The 14797-nt window shown below is 40.1% G+C and overlaps 1 protein-coding gene across 8 annotated transcripts in view; it reads left to right on the forward strand.

Moving 5' to 3' along the window:
* Positions 1-14797, forward strand: part of RGS7 (regulator of G protein signaling 7) — a 432745-nt gene that overhangs the window by 356314 nt on the left and 61634 nt on the right. For all 8 annotated transcript variants that reach the window (XM_054024223.1, XM_054024222.1, XM_054024224.1 and 5 more), the window contains 3 exons: positions 2511-2575; positions 4374-4450; positions 4551-4632. In XM_054024223.1, the coding sequence (XP_053880198.1) occupies positions 2511-2575; positions 4374-4450; positions 4551-4632 (224 nt within the window). The remainder of the gene's footprint in view (positions 1-2510; positions 2576-4373; positions 4451-4550; positions 4633-14797) is intronic.

The following is a 14797-nucleotide window of genomic DNA, read 5'->3' on the forward strand; positions in this document are numbered from 1 at the left end:
CCAGTGAAATAATAGTATCAGGGGGTAGCCATGTTAGTCTGTATCCACAAAAACAACAAGGAGTCCAGTGGCACCTTAAAGACTAACAGATTTATTTGGGCATAGGCTTTTGTGGGTAAAAAAACGTTTTTTACCCACTGTCATAACTATAAAGGGAAGGGTAACAACCCTCCTGTGTACAATACTATAAAATCCCTCCTGGCCAGAGACACCAAAATCCTTTTACCTGTAAAGGATTAAGAAGCTCAGGTAACCTGGTTGACACCTGACCCAAAGAACCAATAAGGGGACAAGATACTTTCAAATCCTTCTTTTAAAAACTTGACTGATTTTTCCATTGTCCAAAGACCAGGGGTTTGGGTCTTTGATCACTTTGTAACCAATTGGTTAGGATATTATTCTCAAGCCTCCCCAGGAAAGGGGCTGTAAGGGCTTGGGGGGATATTTTGGGGGAAGAGGAACTCCAAGTGGTCTTTTCCCTGTTTCTTGTTAAATCACTTGGTGGTGGCCGCATACCAGGTTTTAACCTAAGCTGGTAGAAATAAGCTTAGGGGGCTTTCATGCGGGTCCCCACATCTGTACCCTAGAGTTCAGAGTGGGGAAGAAACCCTGACACCCACGAAAGCTTATGCCCAAATAAATCTGTTGGTCTTTAAGGAGCCACCGGACTCCTTGTTGTTTTAGTGAAATAATGGAATGCCTTGGAGCAGAGGGAGAAAGTCAGACTGAAACTATTTTTAAGATTTATTCTTTTGTCTGAAATTAATTTTGTCTCTGGGGATCTTAAGTATTATTGATTTGGCCTCCTTAAAATACAAGATTAGATTAGGTGCAAGGGACTTTTGCTTGTCTAGGGACTGTAGGATTGAGTTCTTAGACACAAATCTTTCCTATCTGTGCCAGCAGTGGAAATGCATTTTTCTATGTAGCGATGGGGATGGGTGGGCCAGGATTCCTTCCCTCAGAATATATCGGAGCCTAGCTCTATGAGGGCTCTATGTCCCCAGCACAGAGTTCACGGATGGGGTTGGTGGATCCTTGACTATACAAATCAAATCAAAAGGCCATGCTACCCCACAGAGGGGCTGGGACTGGGGCTGTGGAGGCATGAAAAGGTTATGATGTTTCTCTTCAGCCTTGTGAGGGGAAATTCTGCCCCACCCTACATCTCATTTCTGGAGGAGTCACCTGCACTAAATCCAGTTACTCAGGCTTGAAATGAAGGATAGGATTTGCCCCTAAATGAAAAGGATAGGATTTGCAGTTTAATTCAATAGGAATTTTGGATGCATAAAGCATTCTGGAGGATCAAGCCATTAATGTAATGACTTAGTGAGTGATGCTAACATCTGTCCTCTGTCTCACCTTAGTTTGATTTTTCAACCCATTTCTTTTCAGCATTTGTTGCTTGTAATATATTTGGCAAAATTCCATTCAGTTACACTGGTGTGAATCCAGAACAACGTTGCCGAAGTCAGTGCAATTCCTTTGGATTTGCCACAATGTAAATAAGACTACATTTGTTCCCAATGTTGTATGTAAAGATATGCTCCCACTTTTTCATTTTCACTCCCACATTATTTCCTCTTATAGATATTTTCCATAGGGAGTGATACTTTGAGTCTTTATTTTTTATTTGTATTGTTCCCTTTTTCTTTTTAATTGTGAGTTTCTCTTGTTGATGTGGATTGGTGTCTATGCAATGGGAAAATAATAGTGTATAAATAAACAATAAAGAAAACCCTTCTACTGGTGAAATAGGACAACACCTCTTGCTAAACCTCTTTTAGTCCATATGCAATACTTTAAAGATAAGTTGCCAATTAGCTTTTTAACAAATTAGTTCTTGGCCAAACAAAAACAAAACCTCACCTCCAAGGTTTTGTTTATTACTGCTATAAAGTACAGAGAGCTAAATAATTATGCCATTAATCACTTTGGCAGAAGCTACACTTCAATAAAAATATCATTGTATGTATTGACCTCCTTGTTCTAAAAAAATTGACTATAGAGCAAGGGCGGATTAGGGTTTTGTGGGGTCCCTGGACCACAGCAAGTGGGGGGCCCCTCCCCACTCCTTCTGCCTTCAGTCCCCTGCTTCCCCCTCCCGGCGCTTCTGTCGGGGAAATGGGGTTGGGGTGCGGAGGTTTGCCCTGGTGCTCCAGCAGGGGAGTCGTGTCGGGATGTGGGGACTGCAGGAGCACCGGGTGGGCAGGAGGAGCTGGGCAAGCCCCCACCTCCCAGCAGGAGCACCGGGCAGGCGGAGCGGGTTGAGGTGCCAGGGGCGCCCATTTTTCTGGCCCCCCCCCCAACTGGCCAGGGCCCTGGGCATGGACCCCTTTGGCCCAGTAGCTAATCCGACACTGCTATAGAGGGAGAAACACAGAGGTAAAAATATACCAGTCCGTGTCAATGGAATGTGGATGAAACCTTGAGATCTTGATTTCTGGGGCTCTGATGTTTATGAAATAGCAAGCAATGATTGATTGATTTTTGTGTGTGTGTTCTAGCGGTTTACCTCTGCAAGCGAACAATGCAAAACAAAGCACGGCTTGAGCTAGCAGACTATGAAGCAGTAAGTATGTGGGCCTTTCCTGGAACTGAGATGTCAAATAAATGAGATTTCCAAGCTCAGCAGAATGTAGGATAACATTAGAAACAAAGGCCACAGCATTTTTATAGTGCAGTGGTTTATACATTGAGCAGTTTACACTTGTGTCTAGACATGTGACAACTGGCACTCAAGTGCTAATATTTCAGAATCCATAAATGCTGTTGTACATGAGCGCCTGCTGTATTATATTAAACAATGAAGATTGGGTTGGTGCATTATGAATAGAGATAGAAACAAATCCCAAATGTTCCCATAGTTTTGGGGTGCTGGGATCCAGGTTGTTGGTGCAACAAGCCATAGAGAGGGGCCAGCTGCAAAGTTTGAATTCATATCTCCCCAAAGTTCAGGGGTGTTTGGGAACTAAGACTTGGGCCCATCTCTAATCTAATTGTGCACAGATCCTTTCCCCAGCATCAGGTGAACTGTTCACCAATCTCATGCAGTCAGAAACAAATATGTCCCAATGTTTGTCAGAACTGTACTACAGTGTTTAAGGCTTCCAATTATATATTTAAAGATCTAGCTTAAAATTTTCAAAAGGACTGAAGTAATGAAAAGTTAAGTCCCATTTTCAAAACTGACATAGACATGGCCAGATTTTAAAAGGTAATCACTGAAATCAATGGGAGTTAGGCACCTAAATACCTTTAGACAACTGGCCTTAAGTGTCTAAGACCCATATATTTTCAATGGGCTCTGAAGTCACTTTGGTGCTTTTGAAAATTGTACTCATAGTTTTAAAGATACTAGGCCAATTTTTGCCCTGCTGTAACTCTGCTAAAGCCAAAAGAGCTACAGCAGGATGAGTATGGCCCATGGTATCTTTATAAGATTATGTGGGTTATTGATGGGATTGTGAAGACATATCCCTTTACTATTCTGCAGTAAATATATAATACAGTTGCAGTCCGATTATTTGATACCAAGTTCCCAGACATTTTTTAGTTAACCTCACTATAATTAACACAAAAAGGGGGCATTGAGAGAAACTGAGTACCTGAAACTCCCTTGAAGTCAGTAGACCAAATTATGCTTCCATTTACACTAATGAAAATCCAGAATAATTCTATTGCAACCAGTGGAGTTGCTCAAGATTTACCAGCATATCTGAGTGCAGAATTATGCCAAGTCTCATAAAAATATTATTAAATAATTTTCTATACAATAATAGACAGCTTTAGTCTGCAAACATTTTTTAAAAGTATATGACCAATTTTCTTTAGAAGGAGTTTGTATTCCCAAAATGTCTTTCTAATGTTCCAGCTACAGTCATCTCTGTACTAGACAACACAAACAGCTCATGTAGAAGACAAATGGAGGTTTTAGTGTGAATCAGTGGCAGTATCAAGCTAATGTCATTGCTACATTTCCAGAGCTGGCTAGGTTTAAAGTTGGAGCATTTCATTGAAAATTTGGAATAATCAACCAACCAACACACCCACAAATGTTGCTACTGGTGTGTTTTTCTGGAAGTGCCAAACTCTGCAGCAACCACTGCAACTCACTAGAGCTGTGTCCAGATCTTTCAACAGAGTTCCAAACCTTAAAGAGATGGGGGCACAGATAATGTAGACTTTGTGGTCTATCCTGTATTGTGTCAGACACTTTCCACCAAATAAATAGACTACATTTACACTAGCCTGTGCATTATGGCTTTTGAGTGCAACATCATCTTTTGGAGGTTTTGAAGACAGTCTAAAAACTGTTAGATAGCGAATAACTTAAAGCACAGTTAAACTTGTTTATACTGTATTTTCAGGAGAGTTTGGCCAGGCTACAGCGATCATTTGCCAGGAAGTGGGAGTTTATTTTTATGCAAGCTGAAGCACAAGCAAAGTGAGTTCCTTTGAAGTTTTATTGCTGGATTTGTCATTGACTGTTTTTAGAGGCACTACAATTAATGTTGTTTGTCTTAAATGTACTGCAACATTGACAGAGTGGACAAGAAAAGAGACAAGATAGAAAGGAAAATCCTTGATAGCCAGGAGCGAGCATTTTGGGATGTACACAGACCGGTGGTAAGTAAACATGTGGAACTTCTGTTGATTGTAAGCATTTCAAAAGATAAACATGACAATCCATGCAAAGCTGTGATTTGGGAGCAGGAGAGAGGAGCATCTGTCTTGTTTTGGGAGGACAGATCTGTTTGTGGTGGTGGCGGCATGTGGTCTATTCACATTTTTTCCACTCAAGCATCACAGATATACCCAGGTTCAATGCTGTTTTCTGGATATGGAGACATGGTGTGGTTGGATTTTTTTAAATCAGAAAAATGTATTTGAATCAGGTATTGCCAACTCAAAGCATTCAAAACTCATGAGACAGGACCCCAAAAATCAAGAGACTGGCTTAAAAATAAGTGTTTTTTTTTAAATTACATTTTGGGTTCTTTTTATTTGATTTCTGAGCCTTTAGGGTACATTTGGGTCATATTTTCAAGCTTTTCTCCACAACCATGAAGGCGAGCAATATACTTTTTAAAAAATGAAACCTGAAATTATAATGTAATCAGTTGATTTTTGGATGCTGGAGCTTGAAGAAAAATCACCAAATATCACAGAACTTGCAATAAAATCGTGTTGGCAACACTGTATTTGGACCATTGAACAAAAAGCTCTCTCCTTCCTTTGCACACGAGGGGAAGCCTAACATCAATGCCAATTAAATAGAATACAGAGTGCAACTTGTACTGCTATCTATAAAAGGACATTGAGAGGCTAAATATCCTACTTACAAAAATAAAAAGTTCTTAATTGTTAATAAAATTTTAGCTTACTACAACTGTAAGCATTTTAAAAATCTAACTAGCATTCCACTGATTACTTTTAGACAGTAAAATTAGAGTGGTAGTAGTGGTAGAGGAGTTAGAGAGGGTGTTATGAAGAATTTTCAAGGAGAAGGAATGAGCTTGGAGAAGCACCAAAGACTCAAGTTGGATTTATTTGTTTGAGAGAGGATGTGGTGAGATTAGGGGAAAGAGGATTTATAATTAATGTTGAGTGGAGAAAGACATGGAAACTGTTACAGATGAGGAGCATAGCATAGGACAGCATTGGAGCAGTATTGTCCACCAACTGTGGAGGGGTAAGGAGGGAGGATAGAAAGATATTTGGCATTTGCTGTCCATAGGAATGAGCTAAAGAACAGAAAAAAGTATAGCGCTATGCAGAGAAAGGTGATTCTGTTTCATGGACCATTTCAATATTTTAAAAATTAGTTTTGTTTACATTTGGAATGAAAACCAACTCCACAAAAGGAAATGGAGCTCTGGTTCTAGGGCCGTCCCCCAGAAGCAGACCCTGGGAGCCCCATCTGCTGAAGATCTGCAAACCTGAGAGCTTGGAAACCAGTATTCCCAGGCTCCCGGCTCCCCATCAGACTGCCTGGTGAGCTGCAAATGAGTCAGGAGCCTGGAAATGTAGGGACCCCGGCTAAGCAGGATAGCTTCCAGGGTCTTGGCTCCCTATCCGCTGGGCTGCCAAAGAGTCAGGAGCTGGACAGATGAGCCAGTAGGAAGCCAGGCAGGAGGGGTTTCATCACAAGTTCACTGAAATTGAATATTTTCCATGAAAATAACTCTTTTATGATTGATCAGCCTTCCTTCAGGGAATTTCTGAGATGCTGTAAAAGATTAGGAGGAACTCTACAGGCTCAGGGAATCTTGCTATCTAAGAGAGACTTTTGCACTAGATTCTGAAATGGATGTAAAGATTTTGGAGACTGGCAAAGATTTGTTCCTATTTACAGGTCTGGATGGGGAGATGAGTCATTGAGGTTTGAAAAATAAAGATATAAAGAGATAATAAAGGAATAAATGACAGGAGCCAGGATGAGAGCAAACTAAGTCTGATAAAAGCTTTGTCTGAATCATCGTCACATATGCCTGTATGAGATGATGATTCTAATTTGACTGTAGACAGACCTAGGCGATATGCACAAAAGGATTTTGGGTCTAAATCAGAAATCTAAGTTCCTGACTGCCAAGATAGCGTGATGTTTGACTAGAAGATGGAGAGGGAAGCATTGAAGATTTGGCTAAGATGGCTTTTCTTTCCAGTGAGTAGGATAGTCGTTTTGGATACACTGAGTTGAATTCAGTTCTATCAGACTCAGAAGTAGATAAATTTGATAGAAAGAGAAAATGAAGACATGGTTGAAATAGTGAAGGTGTTACAGATTTGTGTGTACATGGGTTGGTAAAAAAATTCTTTGAAAAATGGCTTTTGGACTAAAAAGAAAATTTGCACAGGCAAGTCAATGAAATGGAACTGTATCCGATAATCAAAAATAATGTTATAGCTGATCATATCCACTACAGCCCTAAGATGAAGAAAAGTGATTCAGGGTCTGATGGGGAAAGATCATTTGATTTGCCACATAAAGGTTAAATAATGTCTTCAGCTCATGGTGGAACTCTCAGTGAGAGGTGTGTGCGTAGACCAAGGGGAGCACTCTGAAACCTACAGAAGGCTGGCTTCTGTACTGTACTGTGCATAGAAGGTTGACTGGAAACGATTAAGGCAATTATTTTTGGTGTGGTGATTAGATACTGTAGATGTCTTTTTCCAAGATTTTGCTTAGAAAATGATGAAACCTGGTTGATGTATCAAAGAAAGTGTCTTTAGTGGAGGATTTTTTTTTCAAACTGGGTTGTTTGTGCTTACATTTGTTATTTAGAGGGAAAGAGAATGTCTTTGATATTGAACTGTTTGGTTTCCATTTTAACATTCAGTCTAGTGCAGTGGTTTTCAGCCTATGGTCTGCAGACCCCCGGGGCTCCGTAAACTGTCTAAAATTTCTAAAGGGGTCTGCACCTCCATTTGAAATTTTTTAGGGGTCTGCAAATGAATAAAAGGTTGAAAACCACTGATCTAGTGTAATACTTTTATTATATAAAATGATTTTAAGGCATAATCTGTCTCATTTCCATATCTTCCAGTTATTGTGTTGTATTACTAGCTATTGTACCTAGTAAAAGCCCCTCTTTTTCTGCGTGCTCCCCAGAAACAGTACCACTAACCTCTACAACTTCTACAAATATTGGACTAAAGAATCCACAAATAATTGGTCAGAAAGATTAGCACATTAGTCAACTGGGGTTATAAATCAAGCTATATTCAGGGAGGTCAGTTCTTTTCAAGGCAAAAGAAATTAAGAGGTTATTCTTGTTTGAAAAGAAAATGTCAAATTTCTGATTAATGTCTTTATAAAAGAATGCATAACCTTCACGAATCATTATCTCAGTTAAAATCCATAATCTTACAGCTTGTTTAAATTGCACAAACAGGTATTAAAACAGTTCTCCCTGAAATGTTCTCCAACCCACTACAGAACTGTGCTTGCTGTGAGATTAACTCTTTTAGGTAATGATTAAGGACAATTGACACATAGCTAACTTGCTGCCATAAACACTTAGATGAATACACTTTTCTTGCTAGGTTTTAAATTAATCTAATTCAAATGCAAGTCTTGCTGGACTGTGTAAACAAAGACTGAATGGCTATCCAACTACAGAAACAGTTTCTCCTCCCTTGGTGTTCACACCTCAACTGCTAGCAGAGCACCTCACCCTCCCTGATTGAACTAACCTCGTTATCTCCACACTGATATATACCTGCCTCTAGAGATTTCCATTACTTGCATCTGAAGAAGTGAGGTTCTTACCCACGAAAGCTTATGCTCCCAATACTTCTGTTAGTCTTAAAGGTGCCACAGGACCCTCTGTTGCTTTTTACAGATTCAGACTAACACGGCTACCCCTCTGATACTTGTTGTGTAATGTCTTTACGAACAATGTGATAACTGTCCGCTGGGTTGATTTACATTATTATAGCATGGCTATTTAATGGGATTTCTCCCTTCCAAATAGAAGTGCAACCCCATTGACATTTAATGTTCAAGTGAAAATTTAGGATGCTTCAAAAATGGGAAGCTATGGAATCTGTAGGGACAGTAGATAGTTACAGAAACTGATGGGATGTCAACTGTTTGGTAAGAGTCAGTTCAAATAACAAGTAAGCCAAGTAGAGTAATAAATATGAGAATTCTGTAGAATATCTCCCTGTGTAAAATTCTAGTGCAGATGCATCACATTTTGTGGTCCTGTGTGAGATCAGTTTAGTAGTTCCAGGGTTTTTGTGGAGGTTTTCTTTTTCTTTTTTTTCCCCCTTGCTCATCAGTAGTATTGTCTCAAAGATTCTCACATAATTCAGAAGGCCGATAAGCAATTTCTGTTTAATAATGCTGATCAGATTAAGGCAACAGGGCACCTAAACTCCCTGTTATCCTGCTAGAATGGCAGTTGGGGCAGACTTTCTTGTTGTAGAAAGCTATCCTATTGAAGAGACAGGCCTGTGCATAAAATAGTTCACTTTGGATCCTAATCTGTAAAATTGGATATATCTGGTTTCTGTGCTAGGTGCCAGCATTGCCAATATCTTAATATTCATGATCACAAAGCTCAGATAAATATAGCATAACACACAGTTTGCATAAATTTATGTGTATTTGCTGTCCAAAATCAAATTTCTGCCAACCGATCAGATTACCAGTAGTTACCGTAAATCTAAAGCAACATACCTTCAACTAGTGCTAGCCTGAAAATAAATTAATTTAGCTTTTAAAAAGACTTATGTCCATCCCCTGCTGCCAGCGTAGTAGTGGATTCTCTAGTGCTTTTCCCAATCTAGTTTTAAATGATTAAAGACTTAAAGTTCAGTAGTGTTTTCAGTTAGCTGCTGTCTATTTAGCCGATGATTAGCATTAATAATCATAATTTTATAAAGTATACTTTTGACCCACCACAAAAGCTCTCAAGGGACTGTTCACCTCCATAAAATCAAATTCAGTATTATAAAATATCATTCTCTTCAAGTGCAAGCACATGTAGACAATAGGGTTATCCTTTAAACCAGCCAGAATGAAGCAAGCTAATGGTACAATGAGCAATCAATTACATACACTGTTTAAACGTATATTTGTTTGCCAAGAGTCTGTTTTTAAGCTGCTTGAATGCATTTAGAAATTGTTATAGATCAAATAAATGTGAAATCAATATAATCCGACACAGCCTCATGATCAGTGTTTGTAGTGTGACAAATAAACATCTTTAACTCAATATTTATGTAGAAACAAGGGAGCAACCTCCCTTGGCAACTTTTTTTTGTCCTCACATTATCTCTCTTCTCTTTGGTTTAAAAAGTTTTAGAATCAAAATCAACACAAAAATCCAGATTCCAAAGAAATTAAAGGAAGTTTTGCCATTGACATCCAGGGGAGCAGGGATGGAACCACAGATTGTAGAAAAATATATGTCTATTATTTTAAAAGCCCCAGAAAATATAATTTGCAAATATACAACAACAAAATGTGCATCCCCTTCTGTGTAAGCACCCACCTGTAAGGACCACAGATAACAGTGGTGTTGTCTGTTCTATTGATAGGACAGGATATCTATCCCTCCTCAACAACCGCAACCCCAAAAGGAGTCTTTCTGCAAACAAGAGAAACTTTAGCCAGTCAGACATCTCAGATAACCCACCCAGTCCAACTTCTTACCTTCCATAGGTCTGCTGAAGCACTCAAGAAGAGAAACACATATCAGAAGAGGAAGCTGTCTACTCCTTCGATGACTACCATCTTCCTTGTCTGTTAAACATCAATGTAGATGTTTTGGTAGAAGGTCAAGAATAGCCCCAACTACAGAATCTACAGCTGTGCTCTCGATCCACCTCCTTCCATATTTTGGACACTGTGTCTCCTGCTTTCAATCTTCATGGGAGCATATGGGTTTTGGAGGTCATACTATCAAATTACTCTGTTAATTTTACCTCATTCCTCTGCTCCACCCTCCTTCTCTGGTCCCTTCTCAAGGATCCATCACATAAACAGTTGTTGAGACAGGAAGTCCTCTCTCTCCTACATAGCCGAGCCACAGATCCAGTTCCAGTACAGCACAGAGAAAAAAGTTCTTTTCCAAATACTTTCTCGTTCCCCAAAAGAATGGGAATAGAGGTCAATTTTAGATCGCAGATAGTTAAACATCTTTATCAAAGTGCAGAAGTTCAGGATGATTACTCTTGCAGCTATAATTAATTAAATCACTAAATTGATTTGTGGCCCTTGACCTTTAGGATGCCAAATTTCACATTGTGATACACTCATCTCACAAATGATTCCTCTGCTTCCTGGTCAGCCAGGATTGCTTCCAGTACCGAGTGTTTCCCTTTGGACTCTTGTCTGATCCCGTGGTCTTTTTGAAGGTCCTGACAGTGGCCATTCGTCTACGTCGATGGGGGAATAATAATCTTTTCCTGCCTCAAGAGCCAATTACACAACAAAGTTCTCTTTGCAGTGGGGACAGCTATGACTCTATCCAACAGGTTAGGACTCCATCTTGGCACAGAAAAGTTCACTTGGACATTAGTTCCATGGATAGAGTTCATAGGGGCTTTTCTAGAGACTAACATTCCAGAGCTTACCTACTGATGGACAGATATATAGTACTGACACACATCATTTCCAAGGTTCAACTAAGCCCACAGATGACAGTCAGAAATTATTTTTAATTTCTAGGCCAAATGGAAGCCTACACATTTGTCATTCTACACACTAAGTTGCACCTTTGCTGTTTCCAAGACTGGCTGAGAACTGTCTACATACCAAACAAACACAGTCTCAGCAAGTCGGTGTCTATTCCTCATCAAGTTATGGACTCACTCAGTTGGTGGAAGGACCTGTTAAACTCTGTGCAGAAGTTCCCTTTACTCGACCTTCTCCCACCATCACTATAACTTCAGATGTATCCCTCCTGCGATGGGGAATCTCCATACACAGATTGTGCATCTTTTCCCCACTTCAAACTTTTGGAGCTCAGGATGGTCAGGCATCCGTACATTCACTTCCTTGCCATAATCAAGGGTCTATTCATCAAGGGTATGACAGACAACATAGCTTGAAGTTCTTCATAAATTGCCAAGGACGGATGAGATTCCTTTCTCTTTGTGTGGAAGCAATAAAGCTATGAAACTTGTGCATAGCCAATCATATTTTCATTTAGGGCTCTTATCTTCCAGGCATTCAAAAGAAGATGGCCAATGATTTGAGAAGGCATTTGTCCCAGGATTACAAATGAGAACTAGACAATTTGATCCTCAGATATATTTTTCAAAATTGGGGTTTCACAGACCTGGATCTTTTTGTCAGCACCATCAACAGAAAGTGGAATACAATTCTGCTCAAGAGGAGGTTCACGATCATTAGTCCCTAGAGGATGCTTTTCTCATTCCTTGGAAGAGAGGCCTTCTCTATACCTTTCCTCCAACCCCATTGATTCTAAACCTGCTAAAGAAGATCAAGCAAGACAAAGCCAAAGTCATTCTAATGGTAACAACTTGGCCAAGACAAGTTTGATTCCCTTACCTGGTTCACCTGACTCCTTGCCCAGTATTACAATTTTCCACTCTTTCGCACCTGCTGTCTTAGGACTCGGGTTGGCTTCTCCACCCCAACATGGAAATTCTATGACTCAGGATGCCTAGAATGCATGAGTGGGCTGAATGGGCACTGCTACCAAAAATATCTGATCAAAGATGCCTGGGGCATCTCAAACATCTCAAAGAACTCCAGTTATTCTACAAGGTAAGTTACCTCTCCTTCCAAACTGAGAATGTGGTTACTTGTTCTGATATAAAAAGTGAAGGCTGGATAATTTGAAGATAGTTATATTTAAATAATTCTCTGGTATTTCAAGTTGGCTTTTCGTAGTGCAAAAACATAATTACAAACATAAAACACAGAACAGAGTAGAATGTTTGGTCTACAGAGACAAGTAATATTCAGGGCTCATTGTATGCCCTGGAGGAAAAAAAAGACAGATTTCATGGATTGGTTACGGTATCAGTGTAAAATTTCAGTTTGTCATGGATCAGAAGAAGAATATGTCAGAGCTCCTTAATCTTATTCAGATTGCTTTCTGAGAAAGGTAAATAATAACTCTGAATGCCAGCCATTGAGCAGGACCTTTACATCGCTGTTTGTCACTTTGTTTTCCTAATTTTAGACAGCATGATCTCACAATTATCCTTTCTCTTTTATTTACATTAATCAACCCCACGTCTGCCCCCAACACTCGAAGATACATTTCCCAGCAATAATGGCATTCCTGCTTGACCCTTCCCTTTCACACTGCAAAACTCATTGGGGAGTATTGCATAAGGCAATCCATCCCCTTGTTTAAATAATGGGACAGGATTTCATAGTGGATATGGTGCCTGATACCCAAAGGAGGATACCTTCTGGGGGGAACACTGAGGGCCATCTTGCAGAGTTTTCTGTCAGAGGGCAGGGCTTGTCCCCCAATGTCCGTGGATTCTTTGGAATCCACAAGGCCCAGGGATCTCTGTGGCTCTCTTCTATCTCCTTGTCCATGTGGCTCCTTTGGAATTGCTCAGTGAAGGTTTGTTTCATTACCACCCTTGAAGAGTAGGGATTTCCTGATGTGGAGGGCATCGGGACTGTATTAATGCATCCACAGACTACGCTGACTGTCCACTGGGAGTTCTACCAGGCTCACTGGGGATGATGCCCATTTTAGAAAAAAAACATTACCTGCCTCTGGCAATCACCAGCTACAGATCACCTGGCATTGTGCAATGGACAACAAAGACTCTCTATCAACACTATGGCAAGGGTGAAATCTGCACAGAGGAAACTCTACTAAAGACCTTCCCTGTTGGCAGAAGTAGAAGGAAGGGTAATGTAGTTTGAGATTCCTTGTACTTAAAATGGGGAATCCCTCTGCCAAAATGGAATAAACGCTTTCATAAAGTTCATTGCTAGTATTTGCGCATCAGCTGATTCCCTTTCCCAGCAAAATCTGAGAGGCTATTCAAAGTTAAATGGGATACTGTCAGACTTCACTGTGTTTATTTCCTATAGGGCTGATATTTTCTCTGCTTACATTAATTGGTTAGAGAACTTGGAAATTACGGTACTTGTAATGACAGAAACAACAAGGTATTTAAACAGCCTCTCAGAGTTTCGGTGGGAGAGGGAATCAAAAAGGGGGAAAATTCTTTAAGTTTTACAAAAGTATCAAGAAGCTTTAAATGTTTGATGTTCAATTACAAAAATATTGATGCAAAATAAATCAGATGTCACTAACATTTTACTGGAAAGTCACTCTTAAGTGAAGATAAGGCCTAAGAGAGAGAGTCTCATCATTTCTGTGTCTGTTACAACTGGCTGAGTTTATCACACCCCAGATACAATTAAGGACTATATACATTTAGAAACTAGTTGCAAAAAAAAGCACCCTTCTCCCCTGTGCTGAGCATGGAGCCACTCTTTCCTAGGCTTGCCTTGCTATACAAAGGGAAGCCACTTGACAACTTGTAGCTCCGCTTTTATCTATTAATTGCACCCCCTGCTGTATTTTGATTAATTCTACACTGCACAATAATAGGGAGTCCACAACCATTTTAATAGTATTCAGTGAACTAAAAAAAAAGAGACCTTAAGACAGTGTTATGGATTACACTAATTGCTTGCTAGTTGAGCCAGTTTGTATTTTATTACTTTTGCTGCAGTATATTTAAAGCATATCATAGAATCATAGAATATTAGGGTTGTAAGAGACCTCAGGAGGTTATCTGGTCCAATCCCCTGCTCAAAGCAGAACCAACACCAACTAAATCATCCCAGCCATGGCTTTGTCAAGCTGGGCCTTAAAAACCTCTAAGGATGGAGATTCCACCACCTCCCTAGGTAACCCATTCCAGTGCTTCACCATCTTCCTAGTGAAATAGTGTTTCCTAATATCCAACCTAGACCTCCCCCACTGCAACTGGAGACCATTGCTTCTTGTTCTGTCATCTACCACCACTGAGAACAGCCTAGTTTCATCCTTTTTGGAATCCCCCTTCAGGTAGTTGAAGGCTGCTATCAAATCCCCCCTCACTCTTCTCTTCTGCAGATTAAATAACCCCAGTCCCTCAGCCTCTCCTCACAAGTCATGTGCCCCAGCTCCCTAATCATTTTTGTTGCACTCCTTTCGATTCTCTCCAATTTGTCCAAATCCCTTGGGTAGTGGGGGGACCAAAACTGGACGCAACATCAATGCAATAGAGGGGAATAATCACTTCCCTTGATCTGCTGGCAATGCTCCTACTAATACAGCCCAAT

This window comes from Malaclemys terrapin, chromosome 3 (assembly GCF_027887155.1).
Source record: "Malaclemys terrapin pileata isolate rMalTer1 chromosome 3, rMalTer1.hap1, whole genome shotgun sequence".
Classification (NCBI taxonomy): Eukaryota; Metazoa; Chordata; order Testudines; family Emydidae; genus Malaclemys; species Malaclemys terrapin.